Consider the following 21,823-nt stretch of genomic DNA (forward strand, 5'->3'; position numbering starts at 1 on the left):
GGTTGTAGTAGACGACTCAGTTTGTCTGCTAAGACGTTGTTCTCCCCCTGAATGTAGACTGCTCTGAGGAAGGCGTTGTGGCGCACCGCCCAGTCCCAGACTCGTAGAGCTTCCTGGCAAAGGAGGGCCGAGCCCGTGCCTCCTTGCTTGTTGATATAATACATGGCGGCCTGATTGTCTGTGCGAATGAGGATCACCATGTCGTGAAGTAGGTGTTGGAAAGCTTGGAGCGCATTGAAGATGGCTCTGAGTTCCAGTAGATTGATTTGGTGTAGTCTTTCCGCACTGGTCCAGAATCCTTGGGTGCGGAGACCATCCAGGTGGGCCCCCCATGCATAATTCGACGAATCGGTTGTGAGAACTTTCTGATGGGGGAGAGAGTGCATCAGCAAACCTCTGGATAGATTCGAAGAGGTCATCCACCAAAGTAGAGACTGCCGAAGAGCAGGTGTGACTAAGATGTGTTTGGATAGTGGATCGGACGTCTGATTCCACTGTGATGCCAGGGTCCACTGGGGGATCCTGAGATGGAGTCTGGCAAAGGGTGTCACATGTACTGTGGAGGCCATATGGCCCAGGAGCACCATCAGTTGTCTCGCCGGTAGGGTTTGGCGAGTAGACACCGACTGGCAGAGATGAAGAAGAGACTCCATGCGTTGCAGAGGCAGGAATGCTCGGAGTCGGGTGGTGTCCAGGACCGCTCCGATGAAGGGGAGGGACTGGGTGGGTTGTAGATGAGACTTGGAAAAGTTGATCTCGAAGCCCAAATTCTGGAGGAAGTAGGTTGTAGCCAAGGCCGCCGAAGTGACCTCTGGGGCTGACGGGGCCTTGATGAGCCAGTCGTCGAGGTATGGGAACACCTGTAGACCCCTGTCCCGGAGTGCCGCGGCCACTACCACCAGGCACTTTGTGAAGACTCTGGGGGACGAAGATAGGCCGAATGGTAGCACTCGATACTGTAGGTGCAGATTTCCCACCCGAAATCTGAGGAACTTTCGGGAGGCCGGGTGAATGGGGATGTGAGTGTAGGCCTCCTTGAGATCCAGGGAGCATAACCAGTCGTTCTGCTCGAGGAGGGGGTATAGAGAAGCCAAAGTTAACATGCGAAACTTCTCTTTGACCAGAAACTTGTTGAGGGCCCGAAGGTCTAAAATGGGTCGCAGGTCGCCCGTTTTCTTCGGGACGAGGAAGTACCGGGAGTAAAACCCTCGGTTCAATTGGTCTGACGGGACCGGCTCGACAGCCCGAAGCTGAAGTAAGGTTTGGACTTCCTGAAGAAGAAGGGCGGTCTGCGTCGAGCTTGAAGGATACTCTCTTGGAGGATGGTCCGGGGGGACCCGATGGAATTGAAGAGAGTATCCTTCTCTTATGATGGTAAGGACCCATAGGTCCGTGGTTATGGCCTCCCATCGATGGTAAAAAAGATGGAGGCGGCCCCCTATGGGAGAGGCTGAGTGCAGAACGGTGTCGGTTATGCTCCCGGGAGGGGAGTCAAAAGGGCTGGGGAGCCTTAGGTGCAGCCGGTGGCTGAGGTTTTTGCTGAGACTTCTGGGGAGGTTGTCTCTTCGCAGGTTGTCTCGCAGCAGGCGTTTGTCTGGGCATGTAACGCCGCTGGTAAATCAGGGGTGGCCTGGAAGGTCGAGACTGTTGAGGTTTGGGTTTGGGCCGCAGGATGGATTGGAAAGATTTTTCATGATCCGACAGCTTCTTGGTAACAGTTTCGATAGACTCATCGAACAGGTCAGCTCCCGCACATGGTACGTTGGCGAGTCTGTCCTGGAGGTTGGGATCCATATCGATTGTACGGAGCCATGCCAGGCGACGCATGGCTACCGCGCTTGCGGCAGCACGTGCCGAGAGTTCGAATGCATCGAAGGAGGATTGCATCAGCTGGAGGCGTAATTGGGAGAGGGAGGCTACCACTTCCTCGAACTCGAATCGAGCTTGGGTGTCTATGAACGGAGTGAACTTGCGGAGCACCGGCAAGAAGAACTCCAGATAGGAAGAGAAAAAGAAATTGTAGTTCAGCACCCGTGACGCCATCATGGAGTTTTGATAGAATTTTCTACCAAATTTGTCCATCGTTCTCCCCTCTCGGCCCGGCGGTACAGAGGCGTAGACCTGGGAGGGATGAGAGCGTTTAAGAGAGGACTCGACCAGTAGGGATTGGTGGGAGAGTTGAGGGCCCTCAAACCCTTTATGGCGCACGATGCGGTATCGAGCATCGAGTTTGCTGGGAATCGCCGGTATGGAGTACGGTGTTTCGAAACACTGCATGAAGGTCTGATCCAGCAATTTATGCAGGGGGAGCCGAAGCGACTCCGTTGGAGGGTTAGGTAAATGCATGGTGTCCAGATACTCTTTGGAGTATCGGGAGCCCGTGTCAAGGGTCACATCCAGATCATCCGCCATTTGTCGGAGGAATGATGAGAAAGACAATTGATCCGCCAGCGTCGGTCTGTGGGACGGGCTGGAGGAGGAGGAGGCCTCCGGGTCCATGGACATCGGGGAGTGGCAAGGAGAATCGGGTACGGGTGTCTCCTCGTACTCCGGTCCCTCCGGAGGGGACACCTCTGATGAGGAGTATCCCATACGTTGCAGTTTTTTCTGCGGTGACACCTCCGAATGGCGTGAAGAGTGCCAGGATGAGTGTCTTTATCGGTGCCCGTCTCGGTGGCGGGACGGGGATCGGGATCGTCTGTGCATCGCATGGTCTCCCGAGGCCCCCAAGTGGTGGATAGGGCTGGAAGCGGTGGATCGCAACTGGGGTTGCGATGCGGATTCTTGCGATGCTACCCAAGTCTGGTAAGGAGTACGGAAGAACTCTTCCTGACTATGCCCAGGGCTTTGAGTATCGATCGGAGGTCTGGTCCCATGTTGGCGCGGAGGCGTAATGGGCTCTAATGGCGGCATATCGGTAAGCGAGGCTTGCCGCATGGGCATCTCCGCCCTCCCCCGTTCGTCCTCGTCGGTTTTCGAGGTCGAACGGCGTGGAGGAGGGGGAGGGGGCGGACCGCCCCTTTGGACCGGTACCGGGAGGTCACCCTGTATGGCAGCGATGAGTCCGGGTCCGATGGTCTGCATGAGCTCAACGAATTGAGCTTCCAGCATGGACCGTAGCGAAGCCGATAAGGAGGGATCCGCACCGAAAGGGGGTCCTCCTGCACGGTCATCGCGCTCCTTCGAGGTCGAGTGCTTCTGCTTAGTAGCTGTCGGCACTTTGATGACCACTGGTGGCACTGTGGAAGGAAGAGGTACCTGAACCGAGGAGATGAACGATGCCGGTTTAACCACACTCGATGCAGGAGGGGTCGATACCGGTTTCGCCCGAACCGGGGAGGTATCAGATGAAGTGGAGGCTGAGGGATCCTTAGCTGCGTCCATCTTGAACATCGATTCCCACAATAGGCAACGCCGCTTGAATGAGCGTGCCGTAAGGGTAGAGCAAGGCCTGCACGATTTCGGAATGTGGTCAGGGCCCAAACACTGCAAACAGCGCCGGTGAGGGTCCGTGAGTGAAATCGCGCGTTGGCACTTGCTGCGCTTTTTAAACCCGGTGATTGGCCGGGACATAGGCCGGAAAATCTCCGCCGCGAGGTCGAAGCCAGTGGGCCTGAGCCACGTGGCCGGCCCGTTCGACCCGCTGGAGGAAATAATCTTCTTTTTTTTTACTGAAAAAGAAAAGTACTGTTAACTGTAATTAAAAGAAAGCGAAAACGCGGACAAGGAAGGCAAATTTAACTGAATTCAGCTAGCGCATGATGAAGTTGAACTTCTCAGCTCCGCGGAAAGAAAAGAACTGAGGAGACACGCCCGGACCTCCGGGCGGGAAGGCACCGGCGCATGCGCGGTGCGGGCATCTAGAAACTTTAAGTTTCTACAAGCAACACGTGCTTGTGAGACGTCCGTACCGGGGCTCTGTCTGATGACATCACCCACTAGTGAGAATACCTGCCTGCTTGTCCTGGGATAATGTATCTTCCCTTTTTAAAGTTTATGGTCGTGGTTAAGGTTTTGGTACGTTTCCCTTTCCCGATGTCAAGTTTAAAGTTGATCATGTTGTGATCGCTCGTCCCCAGCAGGACCGTGACTTCTACTTCTTTTGTCGGTCTCGTAATGCCATTTAGGACCAAGTCCAATGTGGCGTTTCCTCTCATCGGCTCTCCCACCATTTGTTCCAGAAAGCAGTCCCCTAGCGCTTTCAGGAACTTGGCCTCCTTGCTGCAGTTCGAGGTTCCCAGGTTCCAGTCTATCCCCGGGAAATTGAAGTCTCCCATGATTATTACATTACCTGTCTTACATTCTTGTTTTAATTTCCTCTATCATTTCTGAGTCTGTCTCCTCCGTCTGTCCTGCGGGTCGATAGTAAAGGCCAATTTTTGTGTCTGCACCATTGTGTCTAGGAATCTTGATCCAGACAAGCTACCTGCTCATCGCTATCTCCAGAATCTACGCCGGCGTTTTCCCGCATGCCGCCCAAAACCTCAGACTGTGCCAGCTTAGCTGCAGCAGGAGTCTAAGGTTTTTGTTGACGCTGTTGTCTTCTAGGCGGAGGCCTGGAAAAAGCCAGAGTAGACTTTTGAGGGTAACGTGGAGGTGGCTTATAAGGCTTAGCAGCTGGAGTTTTAGCCTTAGGCCGAACCAAAGAGGCAAATGACCGCTCATGTTCAGACAGACGCTTGGTAGCAGCCTCGATGGAATTGTCAAAAAGCTCATTACCTTGGCAAGGTAAATTAGCCAGACGGTCTTGTAAGTTGGGATCCATGTCCACAATGCGTAGCCAAGCTAGACGGCGTATTGCCACAACAAAGGACATCTAGAGGACATCTCACCCTAGATGACATCTCAAAGGCATCATAAGTAGCTTGGAGCATGAAAAGACGTATTTGTGAAAGAGTCTGCTGAAGTTGTTGAAACGCAGGCAGGCGGTTAACAGCCAAGTCAGGAAAAAAGTAGGGCATGGTTTTAATGCAGTACTTTAAGTAAGAAGTAACAATGAAGTTGTAATTCAATATTCTATTTGCCATCATGGAATTTTGATAAAGACGGCATCCACATTTATCCATGGTGTGTCCCTCCCTGCCTGGAGGTACTGCAGCATAGACCTTGGTGGGATTAGATTTTTTAAGAGATGATTCCTCCACCAAGGATTGGTGAGACAATTGTGGCTTCTCAAACCCCTTGCATACAATAATGAGATTCCATCTTAGAGGAAATAGCCAGAATTGAATAAGGAGTCTCGAGATTCATGAGAAAAGTTTGTTTACATTACATTACATTAGTGATTTTTATTCCGCTTGTACCTTGCGGTTCAAAGCGGATTACATAAGAAGAGAGCTGGACATTTCCAGGAGGGTACATGACATTGAAGAATACAGATTGAGGGTATAGACTTAATAACAGAATGAGTGTGTAGACATAATAACATTGGAAGATAAATCAGGTTACATTACAACATAAGATTCATGGGAAGTCTCAAAGTTTCCTTTGGCGGATGAGGCAACTCCATTTCGGCCAAATAGTTAGGAATATACTTAGACTCAGATTGAAGATCAAGCTGAAGAGCCTTAGTCATATCAAAGATAAATCTTGAAAAATATGTTGATTTTGAGGCTGAACACTCCTCAGGAGGTGAGGAGGAGCGAGGGTAGGACTCAGGACAATGTTCGGGTCCTAAGCACTGTATGCACCAACGATGCGGGTCGGTTAAAGAAATGGCCCGGCCACACTGGCTACACTTTTTAATCCCGGTAAGAGGCCGGGACATAAACAAAAAAGTAATCTGCAGCCAAAAGAGGGTCGGTGGCAGGGCAAAAGCCCATGGGCTGCTGGGCGAAAACCAGCGGAAAAAAGTGAAAATTTTTTGTTTTGTTTTTTTAAGTAGAGATGCACTGCACAGCGACTTGGAAAGGAAAGAAAAGAAAGCAAGCAAGCTGTGGTGCAAGAAGGCAGAGCTGTAGAAACAGGGCTTCTTGGCTCTGCAGAAAACTAAGAACTGAGGAAATGCTGAGGAGACGCACGCCCTAACTCGGGCGGGAGGGTACTCACGCATGCGTGGTGCAGCATTCGCAAACCTTTTGAAGTTCTACAATCAAGTCTGCTTGCGAGGCTGTCTGCTGCGGGGCTCCGTGGATGACGTCACCCACATGTTGAGAATATGCTGCCTGCTTGTCCTGGGATAAAGAGTTTTTTACCTCATACAAAATTGTCATTTCTTTTATATGACGTTAACTATTTTTTCTGAGGCCCTCCAAGTACTTACAAATCCAAAATGTGGTCCTGCAAAGGGCTTGAGTTTGAGACCATTGGTCTAGAACCGTGGTCTCAAACTCGCGGCCCGCCAGGTACTGTTTTGAGGCCCTCGGTATGTTTATCATAATCACAAAAGTAAAATAAAACAGTTTCTTGATCATGTCTCTTTAGCTATAAATGACAAACTTATTATTAAGACTTAGCCAAAAGGAAAGATTTATAAAAACTCAAAAAATTTTTTCCTCATGCAAAATTGTCATTTTTTAAATAAGACATTAACTATTTTTTCTGAGGCCCTCCAAGTACTTACAAATCCACAATGTGGCCCTGCAAAAGGTTTGAGTTTGAGACCACTGCACTAGTCGTATCATTTCTATGTAGGTAACTGAAAACCAACACAAACCGGACTGCTATAATCTACACTTCCCAACTGGTATTTTTTAGGATCTGTTATGAGTTGGGCTATTACTGTTTGAGCTCTGGAAGATGGTATTATGGGATGCAAAGTAGATAGGTTTGCTATAAGTACAGAGTATTTTTACAGCGTTCTGTTACTTCACAAAGTAGTGAGGCCCATTCCATCCATTACCGGCTATCACTAAAGTGAGATCTAAATGAATATTCAAAAAGCATGGAATAAGCACAGAAGATCAGTAGCTACAAAAAACTGAGGGAAAAATCACAGTAAAACATGTGCCATAATTCATTCTAAAATATCATAAGTCACCAGCCAACAAAGTTAAAGCTCACCTTGAGAATGATATCACCTTCATGTAAACCGCCATCTTTAGATGCCAAGCCCGTACTGGTCATTCCTTTTATGTAGATTTGACTGCCAAGCCGCAGACCATATTCTGCCAAAATCAAACATGAAAATAATATATATAAAATGTCAGACATCAGGAAAGGCTGCAATAAAATAAAAGTTGCCTTTGGAGTTGACCCCCATTATATCTTGCCAACAGATTTGTCATAGTGATGCATGAGAATAATAGAAAATCTCATGCTTTATTCACATTTTCATGAATAAAGTAAGAAATATCATGGGCTTTGTCTTTCCTATCAAGTGGCTTACTATGATAAAGATTTCCGATTATTACTATTTAGATCTATGTCTTATGAACATTTTAGAAAATTGCTGAAAACCTCTCTTTTCTCTAAATTTCTGACCAATTAGATCCCTCAGTACTTTATATCATTCCTTGTATTTCTTCATAGCATAATCTTTTGTTAACTGCATTGACCTTTATTATTATGTTGTATATGTTATAAAATGACTTTCCAGGGGTGGGCAACCACGGTCCTCAGTTACTACTACTAATTATTTCTATAGCACTGCCAGACATACGCAGTGCTGTACAGATCACAAAGAAGACAGGCTGGGGCTCTTCTCTCTGGAAAAAAGGAGGCTCAGGGGTGATATGATAGAGACCTTCAAGATCATGAGGGGCATAGAGAGGGTGGATAGGGACAGATTCTTCAGGCTGAAGGGGACAATAGGTACGAGGGGCATTCGGAGAAACTGAAGGGAGATAGGTTCAAAACAAATGCAAGGAAGTTTTTCTTCACCCAAAGGGTCGTGGACACTTGGAATGCACTACCGGAGGAAGTGATCGGGCAGAGTACGGTACAGGGATTCAAACAGAGACTGGACAGATTCCTGGGGGATAAAGGGATCGTGGGATACTGAGAAAGTATAGTGGGATACTGAGAAAGTATAGAAACCCAACCAGGTCGTGCATGTGCAAGACCGGAGGGCTAGGACTTCGATGGGAAGATAGGACTCATCAGGAAACCAAGGTGGCATGGGGGCCCCTTCTGGTGATTTAGACAGGTCATGACCCGTTTGGGCCGCCGCGGGAGCGGACTGCTGGGCGTGATGGACCTATGGTCTGACCCGGCAGAGGCACTGCTTATGTTCTTAAGACAGTCCCTGCTTGTAAGAGCTCACATTCTATTAAGGGGAACAGTTAATCTGCTGCCACAACTTTATTTTCTGACTATTTCAAACTAGGTCTTTCAATCCATTCTTTGGGTAGTCAAGTTTTCAAGACATTCACAATGAATATGCATGACAGAGATCTGCATACAGTGCAGGCAAACTCATGCATATTCATTGTTGAGTATTCTGAAAACTTGACAGGTTGAATAGGTAAACAAAGTTGAGAACCTGTCTTAAAAAAGTTATACATATATAATTGTCTTTCTATTCTTTGTGTTATATTATTAGTGTAAAAAATGTATTAAAAAATATAATATAAATGGGGAAGACATGTAATGGTAGCTCTTCTCCTCCTCCTCCCACTCCATGCTAAAATGTAACCCTGAGCAATCATGTTCTTTCTACATGGACTGCTGAAATACAATCTGTGTTGGGAATTCTGATTATCCTCCATTTATCATAACCTATTAATACTGTTATGACTGTGTCTGCCCTCTATATTAGACAGAGGCCAGTTCAGTGGAAAACTAGCAATGCTGGCAAGACCTCCAATAGTGATAAGAGAGCAAAGAGTTGTTGACATGCCTTTTTCAATGTGCTCAGGTCAATACATGCTCATAGTGTTAAGTAGCGAGGCTTCACTAATGTGAATTAAGATCCTTTTTACTTCATGCCACTTTAAGGCATGGGGTGAAACTATCTTGCACTGGTGGTTCACAAGAACTATTACACTGGCCAGCCCTTTTACCTCATCTTTCCTTATACATATCAATCAGTTCAGACTTTACATTCCTCCAATACTCCGCACTTAGTTGTTTTCTTATTCACCAGGCTTACTTAGACTCTTATGGACTTCAGTTGTCTAGCTCCAACTCTCTAGCATGCCCTCCCTATAACCCTCCATTCTGCTTAAGACTTGGCTCCTTCACAGAGTCTACCCTGACTAGGCTTGATTTAGTAGAGAAGACTTGGCTAATATGGCCTTTGGCCACTATTTTCTCCTTCCCTCTTTTTCCTATTGTGTTTTGCTAATCATTGTCTTATGGAATGTTATTGTGTGCTATATTCATCCTTACTTTTTATATTCAGGTTTTATTTTAGGATTTGTTTGTTTTTTGTGTCGTATTGGTTTGTTGGTTGTTCAGCTTTGCTATTTGCCTTTGTACCCCACCATGATGATTTCCAACTGTGTGGGTAATAAAACTTCCAAATGCTAGCTGTATAAAATACACAATAGGTGCACCAGGCAGCCATATTGTACTGTGCTGTACCAACTAAGCACCATACACAACTGCTCTAGTCAGTTGTCAAATACAAACAGTTACAGTGGAATTCAAGCTGCCAACCTCTGGTTCTCTGCTTGGGTTCTTAGCTAACTGCTTCAACCACTATGACTAGAGCCAACTGAATTTGAGAAGGTGAACTGAGCCTAGACTGAGGAACCTTACAGGCTCCACAAGGGTTTAACTCGGCTGAATCTGCAAGTTCCGCCTTCAGGCTCAGCTGGATCAAATAAATCAAGCTAAGGTGAATGCACAAGCACAACCGAATCAAGAATAAGTTGCAAGACCATGATAATGAACTAGGCCGAATACTGAATGATAAGCCAGGCAAAGGAGGGGGTTAGTCTTAGTAGAAGTATAGGGATACAACATCTCCAACTCCACGCCGGCTACAAAATAAATAAGACTTTTCCTTTCTTTTAGGTCCTAGTTCACACTTGCTGTTTAACACCAGCTCAGACAGTATACACATTTCAAATCTGACATAATGTAATCACAAAATAAAAAATAAAATTATTTTTTCTACCTTTTGTTTGGTCATTTTGCTTTTAGTCCCAGTTTCTCTGATTTTGTCTATCTTCTAATTCTCTTTCCAGTGTCTGCTGTCCATTTTTTTCTACTCTTCTCTCGTGCTCCAGTCCCTGTCGCCAACGTATTGATTTTTCCCTTTCAATTTTTTTTCCTTTTTTGTCTCTGTCCACTCAAATCTCACCCTCTTTCTCATCCTTCTTTTTAAATTTTCAGCTACCTATCAATTTTCCATCTCCAGATCCAACTTCTCTCCCTTTCTCTTCCCAACTGCCCGCCCCCATCCCATCTCTCCCTGTCTGCTTGCCTGCCTCCCTCTCTCCTCCCAGGTCCACCATTTCTCCCTTTCTTTTCCCAACGGTTCTCCCTTCAAGTATCTTTTTCCCTCTTTCTCCATACTACCCCAGGTCCAACCTCTCTCCCTTCATCTCACTCTTTTCATAGCCCAGCATGCCTTTCCCTCCAGTGCCGGTCCCTCTCTCCTCACAGCCCAGCTTGCCTTTCCCTCCAGCGCCAGTCCCCCTCTCCTCACAGCCCAGTGTCTTTCCCTCCTGCGCTAATCCGATGTTGCTGTCAAGCCAAGGAGTCTGCCGGCCTCAGCGATTCGGCAGTGGTGTATGTGGCTCCCCCTCCTACTTTTCGCTTGCCGCATCTGTCTCCAATGATGCGTAACTTCTGTTTCCGTCTAGGTGGACCACAGCAGACGGAAGGCAGGAGGGAGAGCCTCAGACAACACTGCTGAATTGCTGCCGAAGCCGGCAAATTTTCTGACATGATGACAACGTCGGACCGGCACGGGAGGAGGACATGCTGGGCTGTGAAAAGGGGCAGTTCAGGAGTATTGCCGTGGGCCACATAGAAAGACTGTGCTGTAATCTGTTCTTCCTCCTTCATTTATTTATTTATTTTTTTAAGGAGCAAGAGCCAAGTAAGGTGCTTGTTGCAGGTTTCCGGGTCTCGCTGCATCTGTTGGGTAAAAAATGACATTTCAGCTATCATGATGTGGCTTTCTTCAGGGTAAGCGCCGAAGTCTACAGTGTGACTTTGTAAATAGTGGGCTCGCTGGGAACAGGGCAGTCTGCCAATTTGAATTTTGGCAGGACCTTGCCAGCTGCTTGTGATCTGGATTGGACACCGTTATTAACAGGGTACTGGGTTTGATGGACCTTTAGTCTGTCCTAGTATAGCAATGCTTTTGTTCAGAGTCTGTCCTCTCAATGGCACAAGAGTTTATAAGCAGCCATGTAGGAACAGCTACCAGCTCATGAGTTCCTGACTTGGAGGATCTCTCCTGCTGCTGAAATTTATTTACATGAGTCGAGGCTAGATCTTGCAGCATAGCAGCTAGAGCCTGGAGCCACACAGGTGGTGATGGTGGTTGGAAGGTGAGAGATTGAGGGATGTGCAGGGGAAGGGCTTAGGACAGGCTCCTCACGCTGGGACAATATTCATTGCAATCTGACTCTGGCTCTTTTCACAGTGCAAACGTAGCACGAGCATCTTAGGCAGATGGAGATCTACATAAATAAATCAAACCTAATATGCGCAGTATGAGAGATGTGTACAGATAATAGAGATGTTTCAGAAATAGTGGCAAATAAACTGAGCCCCCGCTAGAGACTGGTTTTTCAATAAAAAGATAAGTTACCAAAAGCAATGTGCTGGTTTTGTTTCCTTGACAGATTTGAGTAGGGAAATCTCATTGCTGCATTCATTTGTTCAAAAAGATATATATATATATTTTTTTTAAATGTGAAGTTACAATAATGGTAAATAGTAATGACTACTCTTAAAAGAAATAAGAACATAAGAAGTTGCCTCCACTGGGTCAGACCGGAGGTCCATCTCGCCCAGCAGCCCGCTCCCGCGGCGGCCCACCAGGTCCTTGACCTGTGAAGTGAATTCTTGACCTTTATAATCTACCTCTACTTCTATAACCTACCTCTGCTGCTATCTGTACCCTTCAATCCCTTTATCCTTTAGGTACCTATCCAAACCTTCCTTAAACCCCTTTACTGGGCTCTTGCCTACTACAACCTTTGGAAGAGCATTCCATGCGTCCACCACCCTCTGGATAAAAAAGAACTTCCTAGCATTGGTTCTAAACCTGTCCCCTTTCAATTTCTCTGAGTGACCCTGGTGCTCGTGGTTCCTCGCAGTTCGAAGAATCTGTCCTTATCCACTTTCTCTATGCCCTTCAGGATCTTGAAGGTTTCTATCATGTCTCCTCTAAGTCTCCTCTTCTCCAATACAAGTGAACATGCTTCCACTGAAAAAAAACCAGTCTACTATTATGAATTGTTTGATGCACAGTTGCAATTTCAAGTGTTTGCTATCAAACCTATTTATTTATTTCTTGTTTGTAAATTCCTCGTCCATCCATATGCGATGCTTGGCTCTTCTGAGCTTTTAATGGAAGAAGCAACTATTTGCTAGTCACATACACACTTCATTGGTTGCCGATTGAGGCCAGAGTTTTGTTTAAGTTTGCTTGTATTTGTTATAAATCAATCTTTGGCTTGTCACCTGGCTACCTTGTTTCTCATTTTTCTTTGAACCACTCAAATAAGTTCACACATAGAGTGTGTTTGTTTACGTTTCCTTCTGTTAAATTATGTTGTTATAAAAGATTTCTTGAGAGAACTCTCTCTTTTCAGGCTGCTAAATTGAATGGTTGGTTTGGAAAAATTATGCTAGAAGCTTCCTCCTATCTTGATTTTAGAAAATTATTGAAGACCCAATTATTTGATAAATTTGTATCCTAATTGTATTCTGTCGTCTTTTTAAAATTTTATGCATTTCTTATGTTTTATTATCTGATATATTTCCATTTTAAATTGTAATCTTCGCTGTATGATCAATTTTCATTTGTTGTGAACCGCCTAGAACCATTCCTAGTTAGGCGGTATATAAAAAATAAAATTATTATTTCTACTGTAGCCGGACTTGCTTAACCATTCCTACCCCTGCTGAGATCATATTCATGCACCTTTCTGACTTAAAGAACAACTTTAAGTTATTCCCCGTATTTTCTAACTCCTGTTACTTTATCTTATCTACATTTTCCACTTCTTACATCCTATGCTGGTTTTTTTTTTAAAAGATGTTTTATTGTACATCATAGACATTGTAAGAAGAATACTATGACATAACATAACAAATTCACTTATCTACCACAATAACCTCTCAGTTCAACGCGGTTAACAACAATCAAGAGATTGTACAAGCACAGTGTATTATAATCACATTCAGCAGAATATTTCAAATAAGTAGGTCTTTAGCATTTTTCTAAGGGAAAGATAGGCGTTAAGAGTTTGTTATCAAGACAAAAAATGGTTTATCCCATGATCTGACTTGAAAAGATAAAATTCTATGGAAAAATATTTTGTATATGCAACCTTTTACATTAGGAAATGTAAATAATCTAAAATGCAGAGGAAAAGCACAGTTACTTACCGTAACAGGTGTTATCCAGGGACAGCAGGCAGATATTCTTAACGCATGGGTGACGTCACCGACGGAGCCCCGGTACGGACACTTTTAACTAGAAAGTTCTAGATGGCCGCACCGCGCATGCGCGAGTGCCTTCCCGCCCGACGGAGGAGAGCGTGGTCCCCAGTTAAGATAAGCCAGCTAAGAAGCCAACCCGGGGAGGTGGGTGGGTCGTAAGAATATCTGCCTGCTGTCCCTGGATAACACCTGTTACGGTAAGTAACTGTGCTTTATCCCAGGACAAGCAGGCAGCATATTCTTAGCGCATGGGTGACCTCCAAGCTAACAGAGAGGGAGGAGGGATGGTTGGCCATTAGGAAAATAAATTTTGTAACACAGATTGGCCGAAGTGTCCATCCCGTCTGGAGAAGGCATCCAGACAATAGTGAGTAGTGAACGTGTGAACTGAGGACCAAGTGGCAGCCTTGCAGATTTCCTCGATGGGCGTGGAACGGAGGAAAGCCACAGAAGCAGCCATAGCTCTGACCCTGTGGGCCGTGACAGCACCTTCCAGTGAGAGACCGGCCCGAGCATAACAGAACGCAATGCAGGCAGCAAGCCAGTTAGAAAGCGTCCGTTTAGAAACAGGGTGCCCCAGATGGTTGGGGTCAAAGGACAAAAAGAGTTGAGGTGAAGAGCAGTGAGCCCTGGTACGGTCCAGGTAGTATGCAAGGGCCCGCTTACAGTCTAGCGTGTGTAACGCCTGTTCCCCAGGATGAGCATGGGGTTTAGGGAAAAAGACAGGCAATACAATGGACTGGTTGAGGTGGAAGTCCGAGACCACCTTGGGAAGGAATTTAGGGTGGGTACGCAGAACCACCTTGTCATGGTGAAAAATAGTAAAAGGTGGGTCGGCAACCAGTGCATGCAGCTCACTAACCCTCCTGGCAGAGGTGATGGCAATGAGGAAAAGCACCTTCCACGTCAGAAATTTGAGTGAAGTAGTGGCAAGAGGCTCAAACGGAGGTTTCATGAGGGCTGATAAAACCACATTCAGGTCCCAGACGACAGGAGGAGGCTTCAGAGGTGGTTTGACATTGAAGAGGCCTCTCATGAACCGGGAAACCAGTGGATGAGCCGTGAGAGGTTTTCCGAGGATAGGCTCATGAAACGCAGTGATGGCACTGAGGTGGACTCTGATTGAGGTAGACTAGAGGCCAGCGTCGGACAGAGAGAGCAAATAGTCCAGTACAGTTTCCACCGCCAATGAGGTGGGGTCGTGGTGATGCAGGAGACACCAAGAGGAGAACCTGGTCCACTTCTGATGGTAACATTGAAGGGTGGCCGGTTTCCTGGAGGCATCCAAAATGCGACAGACAGGCTGAGACAGATTCTCTGGAGAGGTCAGCCCGAGAGAAACCAAGCTGTCAGGTGGAGCGATGACAGATTGGGATGTAGTAGAGACTGATGCTGCTGCGTAAGTAGAGTAGGAAACACAGGAAGAGGAATGGGCTCCCTGGAGCTGAGCTGGAGCAGGAGGGAGAACCAGTGTTGGCGAGGCCACCGAGGAGCGATGAGAATCATGGTGGCTCTGTCCCTGCGGAGTTTGAATAGCGTCCGCAACATTAGAGGCAGTGGAGGAAAGGCATAGAGGAACCGATCCGTCCAGTCGAGCAGGAATGCATCCGGGGTCAGACGATGAGGAACCGATCCGTCCAGTCGAGCAGGAATGCATCCGGGGTCAGACGATGAGGAGAGTAGAGTTTGGAGCAGAACTGGGGCAGCTGATGGTTGTGAGGAGCTGCAAAGAGGTCCACCTGAGGAGTGCCCCAGAGAGCAAAGATGGAGTGGAGTGTGGGAGGATCCAAGGTCCACTCGTGAGGTTGAAGGATGCGGCTGAGGTTGTCGGCCAGGGAGTTCTGTTCGCCCTGGATATAGACGGCCTTGAGGAAGAGACTGCGGGCCGTGGCCCAGGTCCAGATGCGGATGGCCTCCTGACAGAGGAGGGGAGATCCGGTGCCCCCTTGCTTGTTTATGTAGTACATGGCGACTTGGTTGTCTGTGCACAGGAGAAGAACCTGAGGATAGAGAAGGTGCTGGAAGGCCTTGAGAGCATAGAACATGGCCCTGAGTTCCAGGAAATTGATGTGATGTTGACGCTCCTGAGGGGTCCAGAGTCTCTGGGTGCGAAGATCTCCCTTGTGAGCTCCCCATGCATAGGGGGAGGCATCTGTGGTTATGATCATGGAGTGAGGGGGTAGATGAAAGAGTAGACCCCTGGAAAGATTTGAGGAGTTCAACCACCATTGAAGAGATTGCTGAAGAGACGATGTCACAGAGATGGGATGAGAAAGAGGATCCGTGGTCTGTGACCATTGGTTGGCTAGAGTCCATTGAGGTGTCCTGAGGTGGAGTCGTGCCAGAGGAAGCACATGGACTGTCGAGGCCATGTGGCCCAGGAGGACCATCATTTGCTGAGCCGGAATAGAGCGACAAAGGAGCACCTGACGGCAGAGATGGAGCAGGGTTCGTTGGCGGTCTGAGGGGAGAAACGCCCTCATTAGAGTGGTGTCGAGGACGGCACCAATGAACTGAAGTCGCTGTGTGGGGAGGAGATGTGACTTGGGGTAGTTGATCTCGAACCCCAGGAGATGGAGGAAAGAGATGGTGTGTTGAGTGGCTCGTAGCGCATGCGGAGAAGTAGGAGCTTTCACCAACCAATCGTCCAAGTATGGGAACACCTGGAGGTTGTGAGACCTGAGGAAGGCCGCCACCACAATAAGGCACTTGGTGAACACCCTGGGCGATGATGCGAGGCCAAAGGGTAGCACTTTGTACTGATAGTGGTGGTGCTGTACCTGAAATCGGAGGTAGCGATGTGAAGTCAGATGGATTGGAATGTGAGTGTAGGCCTCTTTGAGGTCTAGGGAACATAGCCAGTCGTGATGAGAGAGAAGAGGGTAAAGCGTGGCAAGGGAGAGCATCCTGAATTTTTCCTTGACCAGACACTTGTTGAGGTTCCGAAGATCGAGGATGGGACGGAGGTCTCCTGTCTTCTTGGGAACCAGGAAGTAGCGGGAGTAGAATCCCTGACCCCTTTGGTCTAGGGGTACCTCTTCGATGGCATTGAGAAGAAGAAGGGATTGGACCTCCCTCAGGAGGAGGGGGGATTGAGAGGAGTGAGAAACAGACTCTATGGGAGGATTGTCTGGTGGAAGAGTCTGGAAGTTGAGAGAGTAGCCGTGGCGAATGATGTTGAGGACCCACAGGTCTGATGTAATGACCTCCCAACGGTTGAGGAAGAGTTGAAGGCGGCCTCCTATCGGCTGAGGAAGAGGCAATGATGGCGGGAGACTGGCTATGCCCTGGAGAAAAGAGTCAAAAGGGCTGAGATGGTTTTGACTGTGGGAGAGGCTTGGCAGGTTGGCGAGACTGTAAACGTGCCTGAGTTTGGTGCTGCTGACGAGGCCGGCGAGGCTGTTGTTCCTGAGGCGGGTTGAGAGGTCTGGCCGAGAACCTGCGTTGGTAGGAAGACTGCTGCTTGTAGGGGCGAGCAGGTGGAGTCTTCTTTTTAGGTTTGATTAGGGTATCCCACCTGGTCTCGTGTGCTGATAGTTTCTGGGTAGTTGAGTCCAGGGACTCCCTGAATAGTTCATCACCAAGACAAGGTGCGTTAGCCAGGCGGTCTTGGTGATTAATGTCGAGGTCAGAAACTCTCAGCCAGGCCAAGCGCCTCATGGCAACAGCCATGGCAGATGCTCGAGAGGTCAGCTCAAAAGAGTCATAAATGGATCGCACCATAAATTTCCGGAGTTGGAGCAAACTGGAGATTTGTTGTTGGAAAACCGGGATCTTACGCTCAGGGATGTACTTTTGTAAGGAGGAGAGTTGTTGCACCAAATGCTTCATATAGAAGGAGAAGTGGAAGGTGTAATTATTAGCCCTGTTGGCAAGCATGGAATTCTGATAAAGGCGCTTGCCAAATTTATCCATTGTTCTGTCCTCTCTGCCAGGAGGGGTGGAGGCATAAACACTGGAGCCCTGGGTTTTCTTCAAGGTGGACTCCACTAGAAGGGATTCATGGGGTAGTTGAGGTTTGTCAAACCCCGGGATAGGAATGACCCTGTATAAACTATCCAGTTTTCGAGGGGCACCCGGTACCGTGAGAGGATTTTCCCAGTTTTTGTAAAAAGTTTCCCGTAAGATGTCATGGACGGGTAACTTTAAAAATTCTTTGGGAGGTTGTTCGAAGTCCAGGGCTTCCAGGAAAGCCTGGGACTTCTTAGAGTCGGATTCCAAAGGGATCGACAGAGCCGCCGACATTTCCCTGAGAAATTTTGTGAATGAGGACTGTTCAGGTTTGGAACTGGTATCGACCATTGATGGTTCCTCGTCCGTTGAGGAAGCCTCATCATCGGTACCGGGTGGGGATTCTTCCCATAAGTCCGGGTCCCTGACGTCGGTGTGCGCAGGACGGGACGGTGGTGCGGACGGCTCAGTGTGGCGAGTCTTAGAGAGAGATTTGCCAGAGCGCATCGAGACGGTACCGGGGGAGGAAGATCGATGCCGGTCCTGGTCTCGGGGGGACTGGTGTCGGTCTCGATGTCGGGGAGGGTCGGCATCAGAACGTGTTTGTACTGGAGGATTAAGTGGTTCAGCCGCGAGTACCGGCATGGAGGTGTTCAACGGTACCGATGGTGTCGACACCGGCGGTATGGTGCGAGGCTCGGGCCTGTCTGGTACCGGAAGGAGTGGGGCCAAAATTGCGGGCAAGAAGTGCTGGAGTTGCTGTTGCAGTTGCTCTTGCAATTGGCTTTGGAGTATGGCCGCAATGCGGTCGTCCAGAGGGGGCACCGGTACCGCTTTTTTCTTTGTCGGTACCATAGGTGCCGCTCCATGCCCCGGCGATGAGGATGCCGATGATGAGGCACTCACCGAAATCGGGGCGGAGCGTTTGCGGGGTCCGCATGATGCCGGGAGGACCGGCGTCGCCGGTGTGGCAGGAGGGCGCTCAAGGGAAGTGGAAGGCTTCTTAGCCGGCTTACCTGGTGCCAGCGACCCCGAGGAAGGATCAGGCGTCGAAGTAGTTGATGCCAACTTTTGCGGCGCCGTTGACGGCGCGGCCGATTCCATGGCAGATCCGGTACCGAAAAGGATATTCTGTTGGATCTGTCTATTTTTCAAAGTACGTTTTTTAAGAGTAGCACAGCGGGTGCAGGTGTCAGCCCGATGCTCTGGACCCAGGCACTGTAGGCACCAATTGTGCGGGTCAGTGAGAGATATCGGGCGTGCACACCGCTGGCACTTCTTAAAGCCCGGCTGAGGGGGCATGAAGGGGAACACGGCCTCCGCAAAATCAAAACCGGAGGCCTGTATGGTGGCAACAGGCCCCGCCGGGGCCGGCCCGAAAAATAAAGGAAAAAACAAAGGGTTTTTTTGGGTTTGTTTGCAAGTTAGAATGAAAAACGAAATCCGAAGGAAAAAGGAAGAAAATAGCGCGAGCGGGAAGGCAAAAACAGAGATTTCAACAGCCGTTGAAAGCACATGCGTCTTCTTTGCTCCGCGGAAACGAAGAAACTGGGGACCACGCTCTCCTCCGTCGGGCGGGAAGGCACTCGCGCATGCGCGGTGCGGCCATCTAGAACTTTCTAGTTAAAAGTGTCCGTACCGGGGCTCCGTCGGTGACGTCACCCATGCGTTAAGAATATGCTGCCTGCTTGTCCTGGGATAAAACATTTTCTGTCAGTAAATTTAAAGTGATCAATAATATAATCAGGTATAAGGCCAAATAATGCCATAATATGTACTGTTTGAATAATTTTCTGCTGTTTAATTGTCTATTGCCTATGTACAGATTGTTTTTGTACACCGCCTTGGGTGAATTTCTTCAAAAAGGTGGTAAATTCTGGGCCAGGCTTTGGTTCTCCAGGTCAACTAGGGATGGGAATACTGCTGAGGCAAGGATCATAGTTCCTGGGGGGTGAGTCTCTTAGCAACTGCTCAATGACAAATATCTAGTGGCCAGGTTTCAGGTCCAAATTTGCCATATTTCCTGTAACCGGAAGTGCTTTCAGTGCCTCTCATGCATCTGACATCTTATACCATCTGCCAATCGAGAAGTGAAAGTTCTGTGATTGAACTTTGTCTATTTTAACTGGCCACTGCTTCTGACCAATATGATTTCCCTTTACAGTTATAGATTTTGAGTTGATATATACTATGGATCACAATCTGGCAGCAAAGCTGGAACTGCACGCAGCTTAGCTTTTAACAAATTTAAAATAATTTGTACATCACATCAAAATATTTATAAAATAATTTATCTGGTCACCATCGTCTTACATTTACCTTCATTTGGCTTCTGTTTTGTTAAAAGTACACCGATAGGCTTGTCAGGGTCCTGTTGAGCTGGGAGTATGTTCCGGTGACGTGAAGGTTCAGGTGAAGGGCTACTGGACTGAAGTCTGTCTCGACTGCGGCTCCTCTGCACTTCCTTCTCATACCTGTGGTCAGTGGGAGGTCTTCGACCATAACCTCTGTCTGGGCTATAGTCACCACTATAACCACGTTCCAGCATCATGTCCTCATCTATGCTCCTGCCCCGGCTGTGGTCCCTCCTGTACTCATGGTCCACACTCCTGTCCCTGTCTATGCTCCTGCCCCGGCTGTGGTCTCTCCTGTACTCGTGCTCCACACTCCTGTCCCTGTCTATGCTCCTGCCCCGGCTGTGGTCCCTCCTGTACTCGTGCTCCACACTCCTGTCCCTGTCTATGCTCCTGCCCTGGCTGTGGTCCCTCCTGTGCTCATATTCCATGTCTCTGTCAATGGCTCTTCCACGGCTTCCATCACGACCAAAATTCTGGTCTCTGCTACGATCTCTGTCATACTGACGGCCCCTATCCTGATCTCTCCTGTAGCCCCTATCAGGGCTAGGATCCCGACTGCGGCCTCCACTGGGCCAGTTATCACCATAATCACTGTAAGAGCCTCTGTAATCATACTCCAGATCATCATCCAGCATCTCAATGGTTCTGTTGTCTGGATCTGGTTTCCTGAGAGCCATGAGTGGCACTTTCCGTGCTCTTTTCACAACCTGGAAAAAAAAAAAAGATAATTTCTAAAAACTGTTGACCACTAACAGATTTTGCACTAGAAAATGCATTTAATTTCTGTCCTAGATAAGTATTAGTGATAACAGTAAGTCAGGGAAAACAATAGAAACAAAAAATATTTTTCAACTTTTATACTGTATTCAGTGGAATACATTTCAAGTTGTGTGTTCTGTAGCCATTTTAGCTGTTAGGCATGAGAGGAAAAAAAAGCACAGTTACCTACCGTAACAGGTGTTATCCAGGGACAGCAGGCAGATATTCTCTACATGTGGGTGACATCACCGACGGAGCTCCCTAGTAGATGTTTTCGCAAGCAAACTTGCTTGAAGGCCTTCAAGCTTGCGATTGGCCCACTCGACCTAGGGCATGCTTCTCCTCAGCGTGGCCTCAGTTCAGATAGCTAGCAAAGAAGCCAACCACGGGGAGGTGGGTGGGTTGTGAGAATATCTGCCTGCTGTCCCTGGATAACACCTGTTACGCTAAGTAACTGTGCTTTATCCCAGGACAAGCAGGCAGCATATTCTCTACATGTGGGAGACCTCCAAGCTAACCAGAATGGGATGGAGGGAGAGTTGGCAATTTAGGAGAACAGATTTTGCAAAACGGACTGGCCAAAATGGCCATCACGCCTGGAGAAAGTATCCAGACAATAGTGTGAGGTAAACGTATGAACCGAGAACCAAGTGGCAGCCTTACAGATTTCCTCAAGTGGAGTAGAGCGGAGGAAGGCAACAGACGCCACCATCGCTCTGACCTTGTGGGAGAGACCAGCCTGAGCATAAAAGAAAGAGATACAAGCGGCCAACCAGTTAGAAATGGTCCGCTTAGAAACAGAGCGACCCAAGTAATTAGGATCGAAAAAAAGGAACAGCTGGGGAGCAAACGATGAGGCGCGGTGTGCTTCAAGTAGAAGGCCAGCACGCACTTAGTCAAGAGAATGCAGAGCCACTTCTCCAGGGTGAGAATGGGGCTTCGGAAAAATACAGAAAGAACAATGGATTGGTTGATGTGAAACTCAGAAACAACCTTAGGCAAGAACTTAGGATGGGTACGGAGAACCACCTTATCATGATGGAAGACAGTGAAAGGTGGGTCCGCAACCAAGGCTTGAAGCTCACTGAACCGACGGGCAGAAGTGAGAGCAATAAGAAACACAACCTTCCAAGTAAGAAACTTCAAGTGAGCCTGTGCTAGCAGCTCGAACGGGGGTTTTATCAAGCTAGTAAGGACCACATTAAGATCCTAAACCACTGGAGGAGGTTTAAGGGGCAGGT

The 21,823-nt window shown here is 47.9% G+C and overlaps 1 protein-coding gene across 3 annotated transcripts in view; it reads right to left on the bottom strand.

The window, feature by feature from the left end:
* LOC117350531 (tight junction protein ZO-2-like) overlaps positions 1-21,823 on the bottom strand; it is a 93,751-nt gene that overhangs the window by 17,798 nt on the left and 54,130 nt on the right. For all 3 annotated transcript variants that reach the window (XM_033924836.1, XM_033924853.1, XM_033924844.1), the window contains exons 5-6: positions 19,786-20,530; positions 7,003-7,106 (exon numbers count right to left, since the gene is read on the bottom strand). In XM_033924836.1, coding sequence (XP_033780727.1) covers positions 7,003-7,106; positions 19,786-20,530 — 849 coding nt within the window. The remainder of the gene's footprint in view (positions 1-7,002; positions 7,107-19,785; positions 20,531-21,823) is intronic.

This window comes from Geotrypetes seraphini, chromosome 1, assembly GCF_902459505.1.
Source record: "Geotrypetes seraphini chromosome 1, aGeoSer1.1, whole genome shotgun sequence".
Taxonomy (NCBI): Eukaryota; Metazoa; Chordata; class Amphibia; order Gymnophiona; family Dermophiidae; genus Geotrypetes; species Geotrypetes seraphini.